Source organism: Salvelinus sp. IW2-2015, linkage group LG13, assembly GCF_002910315.2.
Source record: "Salvelinus sp. IW2-2015 linkage group LG13, ASM291031v2, whole genome shotgun sequence".
Classification (NCBI taxonomy): Eukaryota; Metazoa; Chordata; class Actinopteri; order Salmoniformes; family Salmonidae; genus Salvelinus; species Salvelinus sp. IW2-2015.
The window spans coordinates 23228296-23242314 of NC_036853.1; the positions used below are offsets into that span (position 1 = coordinate 23228296).

Genomic DNA, 14019 nt, shown 5'->3' on the forward strand with positions numbered 1-14019 from the left:
AGAAGCGTATTTTCAAGTTTTAATTACAGAGTTTGTAGAAGCAGCTTTTCATCACATTTCCATATGAATAGCTCATTAGTACTAAGCACACCAGCGAGCCAAAGCCCATATTTGACTCATTCCACCATCTTTAGAAATAGGGCCATGACATGGTTGCTAATGACAACCAGCAAGACTGCTTCTCAGCAGCTCACGTGTTTGGTGTTCTAGATTATGAGTCTTTCTGTTGCTGAGAGGTCCGCCTTTCATTTGTTGGGGTTGGTCGCCACCTGCTGTTAGGGATAATTACAGGAGGCCTAATGTAGCTGCCACCCTGCTGGTTAAAGTATTATAACCCAGAGTGGTTATTCTGTGGTTAAACAGCATAGTGAACACAGTTTGGAAGGTAAAATCATTTATCTCCATTTATTGTCCTATTATGAACCAAACCATAAAAAGGATGACATTCTCAGTGTGTATTCCAGTACAGCATTTTTATTCATTCATAGGGTATACTATTCATTTTTCTATCAAATATATTACCTTTCAGTCCATGAAAGCAGAACTAGATATAAATATTTCATTTAATAATAAGCAACAACTCATTTTCAAGTTTCAACCATGGCAATCAACGTTCACAGCAGTCAAATTGCATTGCAGGTTTAGAAATAACATTCTAATAGACACATTCCTTTCTTTAGTCGAGCTTAGCCACATAGCTTAGTTTACATAAACAATAATAATACAAAATAAAGTGTAACTCTCAATAATGATAATAAAAATGCTCCAATGTTTGGCCCCTTAGCATTGTAGCATGACAGTGTTTAGCCATTTTTTAAGTGCAGACAACAATTCAGTAGATTTTCAAAAGTAGCAAACACCATTCGAATAGCTGCAAAACAGTTGAGCAGGTTTCCATTGAGATGACAGGAAAGCAGACAGTGAGGGCAAGGGACAGACAGAGACCGACTAGGAATAGCATGTGTGTGTTCCAATAATACAGCAGTAGYTAAGTTATGCTTAGCGATGTCCGTATCATTTTTCACTCTAAGAAATGTATCTTCCCCTCCCCCTCTCTCTCTGTATTCGTGTGTCCCCTCTCTCTAGAGTCTTGTTTCTCCCTCGCATATTTCTCTTCTTCCACATCGGACAAAATGCCGCCCAGTTGTCATGACAACCCTCTGGCTGGTTGGTCTGAAGCAGCTTAATTCCATCGACATTACAACAGCTCGCTATTAACAGACGCTGAGTTGACGCTGTCTGGAAGAGCACAGAACGAGAGACATTCCTGATTACTGACTCATCTAATTAAAAACAATTTGATCAGATAATTAACAACAGTGAAGTCATGTTTGAGTTCGATTCCGACCTAAGGGGTGATTGAAAACGTTGCTTTGTTTAGTCTGAGACACACACACACACACACACACACACACATCACACACCACACAACAACACACACACACACACACACACACACACACACACACACACACACACACACACACACACACACACACACACACACACACACACACACACACACACACACACACACACACACACACACGTACAAGGTAACAGTCAGACAGTGTGTGATCATGAGGCACATATTAACTAAGAGTCGACCGATTATAATTTTTCAACGCCGATACCGATACCGATTTTTGGAGGACCAAAAGAAGGCAATTACCGATTAATCGGACGATTTTTAAAATGTATTTGTAATAATGACAATTACAACAATACTGAATGAACACTTATTTTAACTTAATATAATACATCAATAAAACCAATTTAGCCTCAAATAAATAATGAAACATGTTAAATTTGGTTTAAATAATGCAAAAACAAAGTGTTGAAGAAGAAAGTAAAAGTGCAATATGTGCCATGTAAAAAAGCTAACGTTTAAGTTCCTTGCTCAGAACATGAGAACATATAAAAGCTGGTGGTTCCTTTTAACATGAGTCTTCAATATTCCCAGGTAAGAAGTTTTAGGTTGTAGTTATTATAGGAATTATAGGACTATTTCTCTCTATACCATTTGTAATTCACATACCTTTGACTATTGGATGTTCTTATAGGCACTTTACTATTGCCAGTGTAACAGTATAGCTTCCGTCCCTCTCCTCGCCCCTACCTGGGCTCGAACCAGGAACAAATCGACAACAGCCACCCTCAAAGCATCGTTACCCATCGCTCCACAAAAGCCGCGGCCCTTGCAGAGCAAGGGGAACAACTACTCCAAGTCTCAGAACGAGTGACGTCACCGATTGAAACGCTATTAGCGTGCACCCCGCTAACTAGCTAGCAATTTCACATCGGTTACACCAGCCTAATCTCAGGAGTTGATAGGCTTGAAGTTATAAACAGCTCAATGCTCGAAGCATTGCGAAGAGCTGCTGGCAAACGCACGAAAGTGCTGTTTGAATGAATGCTTACGAGCCTGCTGCTGCCTACCATCGCTCAGTCAGACTGCTCTATCAAATATCAAATCATAGACTTAATTATTATTAAATACGAGCCTTTGGTCATTAATATGGTCGAATCCGGAAACTATCATTTCGAAAACAAAACGTTTATTATTTCAGTGAAATACGGAACCGTTCCGTATTTTATCTAACGCGTGGCATCCCTAAGTCTAAATATTGCTGTTACATTGTACAACCTTCAATGTTATGTCATAATTATGTACAATTCTGGCAAATTAATTACGGTCTTTGTTAGGAATAAATGGACTTCACACAGTTCGCAACGAGCCAGGTGGCCCAAACTGCTGCATATACCCTGACAGCTTGCACGGAACGCAAGAGAAGTGACACAATTTCCCTAATTATAAGAATTATAAGAAAAGGTTTAAAAATATATACTTGTGTATTGATTTTAAAGAAAGGCATTGATGTTTATGGTTAGGTGCAACGACAGTGCTAAATCATCACCCGTTTGGCGAAGTAGGCTGTGATTCGATGAGAAATGAACAGGCACCGCACCGATTAATCGGTCGACCTCTAATATTAACACACACAAACACACACCCATGGATCAATACAAGCATACTGACTAACTATTGGACGGACGGACGGACGGACGGACGGACGGACGGACGGACGGACGGACGGACAGACAGACAGACAGACAGACAGACAGACAGACAGACAGACAGACAGACAGACAGACAGACAGACAGACAGACAGACAGACAGACACAGGCTGACAGGTGTACCTGTGTCACAAGACATAGCCTTTCTGTTCCTCTGGGGTTTCACTGGGGCCTGAGGTCTCACTGCTTCCTCACCTGCACACCATATACCACCGTCAATCATACACTGTCATACTCTGTCATACACTGTAACGACAAAATTATATTGATTTAATTTGTTAATACCTTGACTGAAAGCCCTGTCAGCCAATCCCAGCACTGGCTTGTTGAATGCAGATGGTGCAAGATATGGGATAGGCCTTTCATTGGCATACTCATTTGGAGAAGACACATAGGATGTCTTTGGCTGAAAATAAATGTGGCACAAAATTAATAAAATTATCAATTAATATCTAAACATAACCACACATACACTCAGTGGCCAGTTTATTAGGTACACCCATCTAGTCTCGGGTCAGACCCCCCYTTTCCTCCAGAACAGCCTGAATTCTTTGGCGCATGGAAACATTTCTCAATTGGTATCAAAGGACCTAACGTGTGCTAGGAAAACATTCCCCAAACCATTACACCACCAGCACCAGCCTGTATCGTTGACACCAGACAGGATGGGGCCATGGACTCATGCTGCTTACTCCAAAACCTGACGCTTCCCTTAGCATGGCGCAACAGGAACCGGGATTTGACGGAGCAGTCAATGTTTTTCCATTCCTCAATTGTCCAGTGTTGGTGTCCGCGTGTCCACTGGAACCGCTTCTTCTTATTTTTAGCTGATAGGAGTGGAACACGGTGTGGTCGTCTGCTGCAACAGCCCATCCGTGACAAGGACCGGTGAGTTCTGCGTTCCAAGATACCATTCTGCAAACCACTGTTGTACTGTACCGTTATTTGCCTGTTAGCTTGCACAATTCTTGCCATTCTCTTTCGACCTCTCATCAACAAGCTGTTTTCGCCCACTGGACTGCCGCTGACTGGATGTTTTTTGTTTGTCGCTCCATTCTCACGCTCCATTCTCTTGCGGCCATACGGTTCTGACATACTGGAACCGGCGCGCCTGGCACTGACGATCATACCACACTCAAAATCGCTTAGGTAACTCGTTTGGCCCATTCTAACGTTCAATCGAACAGTAACTGAAGTCCTCGATGCCTGTCTGCCTGCTTTATATAGCAAGCCACAGTCACGTGACTCACTGTCTTGTCTGTAGGAGCAAACCATTTTCGTGAACTGGGTGGTGTACCTAATAAACAGGCCGGTATACTATTATATTCACATAAATATGACAACCAGAAGTATATGAAAAGACAGACAGACCTTTTCAGGAATGGGAGGTGGCTGTCCCTCTGCATCTCTGCCTCTATCTCTCTCTTTCCTTTCCATTCTTCCACCATCCCTATCTCCGTCTGCTTCCTCCTCTGCACCTGAAGATAAAGATGGAGTAATAATACCATTGAAGCTGCAATATGTAACTTTCTGGGCGACCGGACTAAATTCACATAGAAATGTGAGTTATAGATCTGTCATTTTCACTGAAAGCAAGTCTAAGAAGCGGTAGATATGTTTTATGTGCATTATTTCTATGCTTTGCCTTCTTAAGTTGCATTTTTGCATCTTTTACTTTCGGTTTTGTACACCAGCTTCACACAGCTGAAAATATATTTTATAGCGGTTTAGATGGTACAATAATTCTCTACACTGAATCATCGTACCAAACCGTACACTTTGCTTGTTTTGTAACATAAACTATTCCAATTTTAGCAACCAGGAAATGGCGTAGCGATTTCTGCATATTGCACCTTTAAATCAACACAACAATGTGTAAGAGACAGGTGCAGTACCAGAGCTCTCCTGTAGATGTCTCTGTCTCAGTTTGGACTGGATGGGTTTGCTGCTCTGGGGAGGAGGGTCTGGTTTAGATGCATTCATAGAAACCCGTCCAGGGGGAACCCCTACTCCACCCCTCCACCCTTCCACCTGTCCTACAGCAGTGTCTGAGTGCAGATGTCTGTCCGTCTGTGTGTCAGAGTACTTCTGTCTGTCCACGGTTGCCTCCATGTTTTTCTGGGAGTCAGTCTCACTTTTAGGTGATGGAGTCCTGTCTGATGGGTAAGGCGGCAGAGGCCTCTGAGCCAGATGTTGTCCCTGGGCTTGTCTGTCAGACTGTCTGTCTGACTGCCTGCTCTCTATCCATTGTCTGTCTATCTGTATGTCTGTCGGTCGTCCCTCTGCCCACTTTCTGTCTGTCTGTTGTCTGCTCACCGTCCACTGTCTATCTCGATCAAACTGTCTGTCGATCTGTCTCTGTGTGTGTCTGTCAACTGTCCACTGTCTTTCCATGTGTCTATCTGCATGCCTGCTCTCTGTCCAATATCTGTCCATCTGTCTCTCTGCTGTTCTTCCCTCTGTCCATGTTTTGTCTGACAGTTTGTCCTCGGTCCAGTGCCGGTCAGAGTGTCTGTCAGCCGGTCTTATTAATGTCCTCTCTCTGTCTGTGTGAAGCCCCTCTGTCCACTGTCTGTCCACCTGTCTGTCCTCTGACCAATGTCTGTCAGTATCTGCAGGTTGCTCGTACGCTGTCTCTAGCTTTGATGGCTGTAAATAACACAGAGGAAAAGATGAGACGAGATTTTATAACCATGAACTCATCAACCAGTATGAATGTTTTCTACCACAAGTGATACAGCATAGACTGTACCTGGCTGGGTGAGTAGAAGGGGTGTCTGCTGCCCGGCATGCCAGGCTGTGGTGGTATGCTCTGCACTGGCTGCAGGCTCAGACCTACTGGCTCCTCCCTCCTCTGGTCCTCCACCWTCCCATCAGCCCCCTCACCAGGAGAGCAGGCCCTGGCAGCAGAACGAGGGGGCTGCAGCAGCGTGTAGACATTCTCAGTGGCTGTCCTGAGAGAGAGAAGAGCAAAGAGGACAGTCAGAGAAACAATGAGAGTCAACCAAGAATTTGCTCAGTGGCCCCTGGATTGTATTTGATTTGGTGTGGATAACAAATGGGGCCTGTTTAGGCTTTCTAACCCAGCAGGCTAAGCTATAATAATGTTTTAATATTGGGATAGAATATATTAGACTTGCATAATTTTTTACATCTTTATTCATTAGAATGCATCATCATTGCCATCATTCTGTTGCATCTCATAATCTGAGATCTCATAATCTGTTTTACACACACTGGTGTCATTTACATCTGTTTTACACACACTGGTGTCATCTACATCTGATTTACACACACTGGTGTCATCTACATCTGCATATGTACATACTGGTGACATCTACATCTGTTTAGACATACTGGTGTCATCTACATCTGTTTACACACACTGGTGGAAACATCTACATCTGTTTTACACACACTGGTGACATCTACATCTGTTTAGACACACTGGTGACATCTACATCTGTTTACACACATGGTGAATCTACATTTGTTTTACACACACTGGTGACATCTACATCTGTTTGACACACTGGTGTCATCTACATCTGTTTACACACACTGGTGTCATCTACATCTGTTTACACACACTGGTGTCATCTCCAATCTGTTTTACACACACTGGTGACATCTACATCTGTTTACAACATACTGATGTCATCTACATCTGTTTTACACACACTGGTAACATCTACATTCTGTTTAACACACACTGGTGACATCTAACATCTGTTTTTAGACACACTGTTTGACATCTACATCTGTTTACACCACTGGTGAATCTACATTTGTTTTACCAACTGGTGACATCTACATCTGTTTTACACACACTGGTGACATCTACATTTGTTTACACACCACTGGTGTCACCTACATCTGTTCCACACTGGTAACATCTACATCTGTTTACAACTACTGGTGTCATCTACATCTGTTTACACAACTAGTGTCATCTACATCTTGTTTACACACACTGGTGTCATCTACCATCTGTTTTACACACACTGGTGGTCATCTACATCTGTTTACACACACTGGTGATATCTACATCTGTTTACACACACTGGTGTCATCTACATCTGTTTACACCCATTGGTGACATCTACATCTGTTTACACACTGGTGACATCTACATCTGTTTACACACACTGGTGACATCTACATCTGTTTTACACACACTGGTAACATCTACATCTGTTTTAACACCACACAACTGGTAACATCTACAATCTGTTTACACACACTGGTGACATCTACATCTGTTTACAACACACTGGTGACATCTACATCTGTTTTACACACACTGGTGACATCTACATATGTTTACACATACTGGTGACATCTACATCTGTTTACACACACTGGTGTCATCTACATCTGTTTACAACACATTGGTGACATCTACATCTGTTTACACACACTGGTGACATCTACATCTGTTTACACACACCTGGTGACATCTACATCTGTTTTACACACACTGGTACATCTACATCTGTTTACAACACACTGGTAACATCTACATCTGTTTACACACACTGGTGACATCTACATCTGTTTACACACACTGGTGTCATCTACATCTGTTTTAGACACACTGGTTGACATCTACATCTGTTTTTACCACACTGGTGACATCTACATATGTTTACATACTGGTGACATTTACTCTGTTTAACACATTGGTGACATCTACATCTGTTTACAACACACTGGTGACATCTACATATGTTTACACATACTGGTGTCATCTACATCTGTTTTACACACACTGGTGACATCTACATCTGTTTTAGACACACTGGTGACATCTACATCTGTTTACACACACTGGTGAATCTACGTTTGTTTTACAACACTGGTGACATCTACATTTGTTTTACACACACTGGTGACATCTACATCTGTTTACACACACTGGTGACATCTACATTTGTTTTACACACACTGGTGTCACCTACATCTGTTTAACACAACTGGTAACATCTACATCTGTTTAGACTACTGGTGTCATCTACATCTGTTTTACACACACTGGTGTCATCTACATCTGTTTAACCACACTGGTGTCATCTACATCTGTTTACACACACTGGTGTCATCTACATCTGTTTACACACATGGTGAATCTACATTGTTTACACACACTGGTGTCATCTACATCTGTTTACACAACTGGTCTCATCTACATCTGTTTACACCACTGGTGTCATCTACATCTGATTTAGACACACTGGTGACATCTACATCTGTTTACACACACTTTTAACATCTACATCTGTTTACACACACTGGTGTCATCTACATCTGCTTAACTACTGGTGACATCTACATGTTTTAGACATGGTGAATCTCTGTTACACATACTGGTGTCATCTACATCTGTTTGACCACACTGGTGACATCTACATATGTTTACACATACTGGTGTCATCTACATCTGTTTACACACACTGGTGACATCTACATCTGTTTTACACACACTGGTGACATCTACATCTGTTTAGACACACTGGTGACATCTACATCTGTTTACACACACTGGTGACATCTACGTTTGTTTTACACACCACTGGTGAACATTCTACATTGTTTTTACACACACTGGTGAATCTACATCTGTTTACACACACTGGTGACATCTACATTTGTTTACACACATCGGTGTCACACTACATCTGTTTACACACACTGGTAACATCTACATCTGTTTAGACTACTGGTGTCATCTACATCTGTTTACACACACTGGTGTCATCTACATCTGTTTACACACACTGGTGTCATCTACATCTGTTTACACACACTGGTTGTCATCTACATCTGTTTTACACACATGGTGACATCTAATCTGTTTTACACACACTGGTGTATCTACATCTGTTTACACACACTGGTGTCATCTACATCTGTTTAACACACTGGTGTCATCTACATCTGTTTACACACACTGGTGACATCTACATCTGTTTTACACACACTGGTGTCATCTACATCTGTTTACACACATTGGTGACATCTACATCTGTTTACACACACTGGTGACATCTACATTGTGTTTACACACACTGGTGAACTACATTGTTTTACAACACTGGTAACATCTACATCTGTTTACACAATGGTAATCTACATGTTCACACATGGTGACATTACATCTGTTTACACACACTGGGTGCAATCTACATCTGTGTTTTACACACACTGGTGTCACCTACATCTGTTTTACAACACTGGTGACACATTACATTGTTGTACGACTACATGGGTGTCATCTACATCTGTTTACACACACTGGCTGTACATGTACACATCTGATTTGACAACACTACTGTGTATCTACATCTGTTTACACACACTGGTGTTCAATGCTTTCATCGGTTTACATCTCGTTTCACACTGGTGACATCTAAACCCTCTTGTTTTACACACACTGGTGCATCTACATCTGTTTACACACACTGGTGACATCTACATCTGTTTACACACACTGGTGTCATCTACATCTGTATTTAGGACACACTGGTGGGATATCTACATCTGTTTTACACACACTGGTAACATCTACATATGTTTACACACAGCCCCGGGACTCGATCAGCTCGGTCGTTCAGTGTACACTCCTGGCTTTACACAATCATCTGGTGACCGATCTAACATCCCTGTTTAGAAACATGTACTGGTCGAATTACATCTGTTTAACACACACCTGGTAATTAATATGTTTACACACCCCACACTGTGTAAATACCATCTATCCAATTGTCCTTACCACATGTTCGGACTACCGAACATTCGCTCGGTAAAAGAGTAGAGTCAACTGGATAGTATGTGGTTAGACATTACTAGGTAGTGGTTACATCCTAGGTTGGTAGTGTCAAAAACGATGCTAACGCACTCAGTCACCAGTGTGTTAAAACAGATGTGAGATGACCAGTGTGTGGTAAACAGAATTTTGAGATTTAAAGCCAGTTGGGTTGTGGTAACAGAATGTTAGATGGTTATGGCTGTCATCTTACAATAGTTGTGGTTGTTATAAATGTAAGAGATAGATGGCAGCAGCAGCTGGTGACATCTAGTGGCTAGTTGTCTGTAATATAGATTGTAGAATGTCACCCACAGTCTTCGTATCATACGAGATGTAGGATGTGACACAGTTGGTGTACAGTTAAAGCATGGATTAGATAGATGAGACATCGATAAAGTGGTGTCGCTAAAAGATGTAGATTTAAAAGTGGTGGTGTAAAAGATGGAGTATGATCACAGTGATGTTAATCAAGTATGTACAGATAATGTGTTTACCAAGTGGGTTGCTCAACATGATTGTAGATGAGACAGAGTGTGGATGTAACTGCATGATAATGTATCGTGATATTCGTAGTGTGTGTAGAACAACACAGATGTGAGTGATGTCACCTGGTGAAGTAGTTGTTAAACCAGATTTAGTAGTATGTATTCGACATAGCCTTAGTGTGTGTAAGTCAGAGTGATGTAGAGTGTAATCTTTACATACTGTAATATAGTGGTAGGTTGTAAAACAACTGTAGAATCGAACATCAGTGGTTGTGTGAATACAGATGTACAGATTCTGAACAATCCACGTAGGGTTTAGTTCTATGAACAACTGGAGTGGTATGATGTTAAGTGTGTTGATAACAGATGTAGGTGACAGACTACGGTGAGATTAAGTGTTGTGTAAACTGTTTAACAATGCTACACTGGTGACATATACGTTTGGATGGTACCATATGTGTAGTGTAAACCGCCTAGACTACCCATGTGTGGTCGCCAATCAGTGTAGTCGGATTTGATATCTGATCGTAGATGTGTAAATGTAGATGCTAACCCGAATGGTAGGTGAATCTAGACTGAGTTTAAAGTCGTTATATGTAGAGCCTCGGTAGTACACACCGTTAGGTGAAGTTTGATGTGGGTGTCACGCATGTATGGTTTAGGAATGTGTAACACATTTGTTTACACACACCTAGTGTAACATCTACATCTGTCCTAGACGTAACTTCGGGTTCAATCTACCACTCGCTCGTCATTACGACACGACTGGTGTCATCCTTACAACTCTGTTCTTTACACACACTGGCTCCTTGGTTATGCCAATCTGTTTACCACACGCTTACTCACGGTGTCTACTTCCTACACTCTGTCTTTCGCCACTCACACTGGTGAGCATCTCAAGTGCTGTTTTACCACACATGTTGTGGTCCATCTACTTAATCTGTATTACCACCTCCACATGCGCGTCTCCATGACCCTTGTCGACCCATACCTGTTACACAGCAATCGGTGTATTCGTTACACGCCTCTGATTTAGTACACCACTGGTTGATCATCTACACGTCTGGTTTATCAACTTCACCCCCGTCTTTCGTAATCTCACCAGTCTGTACACGATCGCTGCTTTATACCACCGCTGGCTGGACCTCTCTACATCCTGGTTCTAGTAACACCATTTGGCTGGACATCTCATCTGTTCCTAAATTACACCCTGGTGTGACATCTACTATCCTGGTTTTGACAACGACATTCACCACTGGTGGCATTCTCACAAGTTCTTGTTTTAAACATCAGGACAGCTTTCGTTGATGACCGATGTCTACCACTCGCGTCTTCGTGGTTTAACACACCCACTCTGGTGTGTCATCTACAGTACTGATTTTCTCGTTAAGAGGCACTACATCTGGGTGTACCACTACTGACATGCTCCGTCGTTTGCACACCAATCACCACTTCGGCTGAATTCATCTACACTACTCGCTTCATACCCACACAATGCGGGTCCGCATCCTACAGTTGTCTCTTATCACACGACTAGCGTGTCGATCGGTCACACAAGTATCGCTAGTTTTCTGTTGCCACTGTCAACACACACACTGGTGTCCGATCCACGCATCTGTATCGTTACACCATGCACACTGTGTCAATCCACACTGTTCTTCACCTACTGGCATCGAATCTTGGTGTCATCTACATCTGCAGTGCTCTCGGGCAGCATGACCATTCCTCATGTCAATACAGCACTGTTCCAGCACTGATTTAGACTAATAGCACACATGGTACACAGAGCATGCACTTAATGCTCATCATACTAACAGAGCAACAGAGAGAGAATGAAAGGTAGAGGGAGAAAGAGAGAGTGAATGAGAGTGATACATATTCATACAGAGGTAAGGGTAAACATGTGTTATAAGTGAAAGTGAAGATCATGCGGACACTGATATAAATCATGCTGTGTAGATTGCACGGCTTTATATATCATACTACCATGTGTGTGTGTGCGTGATACTGAGGATTCACAAACCCTGTGGGTGCCGTGGCAACAGTGTGACACTCCTCCCCACCCCATCTCGCCAGACTCTGGCCCCTGATTGGAGAGTGTTGAGTTGCGGTTCCTACGGAAACAAAGATGGCCAGCATATTGCGTCTTTTCTTTCGCCTGAGAGAGTGGGCTTTATGGAGAGAGGACAACTGACTGACATAGGAAAAGAGATGGAAAGGGTAGAGAGAGATGAGCGGAACAAAAACAGGAAGAAGATAAAGGTGAAGTCAAAAGGCAGATACAAAGAGAGACAAACTGACCATAGCTTATACAGTAAAAATATGTACAAAAAATTAGGAACACCTTCATAATAGTGAGATGCACCCCCCCCCCCCCCCACCCCTCAAAAGAAGAGCCTCAATTCATCAGGGCATGGACCCGATAGCGTTCCATGGAGATTCTGGCCCATGTTGACATCCTTTGCCGACAGGTTGATATCCTTTGGGTGGTGGCCCATTCTGATACACACGGGAAACGAGTGTGAAAAACCAGAGCAGCATTGCAGTTCTTGACACACTCAAACCAGTGTGCCTGACACCTACTACCATACGCCGTTCAAAGGCCCTTTATTTATTTTAATTTTAAAATTTAACCTTTATTTAACTAGGCAAGTCAGTTAACTTCTTATGGCTGAAGGGGCAGTATTGAGTAGCTTGGATGAAAGGTGCCCATATCAAACGGCCTGCTCCTCAGTCATAGTTGCTAATATTTGCATATTATTATTAAGTATTGATAGAAAACACTCTAAAGTTTCTAAAACTGTTTGAATTATGTCTGTGAGATATATTGGCAGGCAAAATCCTGAGTTGAAATCAAAACAGGAAGTCAGAAATCTGAGCTTGTATGTATTCACCAGAGTCCCTAATGAAATCCCCTTGAGATATGAATGATGGTGCACTGCCTAGGGTTCACTAGATGTCAACCATCAATAGAAATTATAATGAGACTTCTATGATGTTGTGGGAGAGAATGATAGCAGAATCAGTCAGGTGTCCATCAAGCAGCCTTTTCTGATCATGCTTTTTCCTCATGGAAGTCACTTACGTTCATTGCTCACGAAGACAAGAAAGAATACTCCGGTTGGAACTTTATTGAAGCTATATGTTAAAAACATCCTAATGATTGATTTGTATTAGTTTGAAATGTTTCTTCGACGCGGTAATATCACTTTTTGAAGTTTTTGTCCGATATAACTCTGACCAGAATTAGCGTTTGGATATGTAAACCGACGCGCTAACAAAAGAAGGTATTTGGACATAAATAACGTTTTTTTTTCGAACAAAACAAACATTTATTGTGGACCTGGGATTCCTGGTGTGCTTTCTGATGTAGATCATAAGGTAAGGGAATATTTATCATATATTTTCTTGTTTATGTTGACGCCATCTTTGCGGCTGTGGTGTTTTACTTTTGAGCGCCGTCTCAGATTATAGCGTGTTTTTTTTGTAATCTGACACAGCGGTTGCATTAAGGAGAGGTATATCTTATAATTCCATGTGTATAACTTGTATTATCATTATATTTATGAGTATTTCTGTTGAAACGATGTGGCTATGCAAAGTCACTTGATGTTTTTGCCACTAGTGAATCTAGTCGCCTCAATGTA

The 14019-nt window shown here is 41.9% G+C and overlaps 1 protein-coding gene across 1 annotated transcript in view; it reads right to left on the reverse strand.

Moving 5' to 3' along the window:
• Positions 1 to 391: 391 nt before the first annotated feature.
• The window catches only part of LOC111971870 (capping protein, Arp2/3 and myosin-I linker protein 3), a 58663-nt gene continuing 45035 nt past the window's right edge, over positions 392 to 14019 (reverse strand). Inside the window, 9 exon segments of the mRNA XM_070445993.1 lie at positions 392 to 1239; positions 3203 to 3274; positions 3365 to 3485; positions 4451 to 4557; positions 4975 to 5728; positions 5832 to 6033; positions 12396 to 12434; positions 12436 to 12496; positions 12499 to 12640. Of these exon segments, the coding sequence (XP_070302094.1) occupies positions 1199 to 1239; positions 3203 to 3274; positions 3365 to 3485; positions 4451 to 4557; positions 4975 to 5728; positions 5832 to 6033; positions 12396 to 12434; positions 12436 to 12496; positions 12499 to 12640 (1539 nt within the window). The 3' untranslated portion in view covers positions 392 to 1198.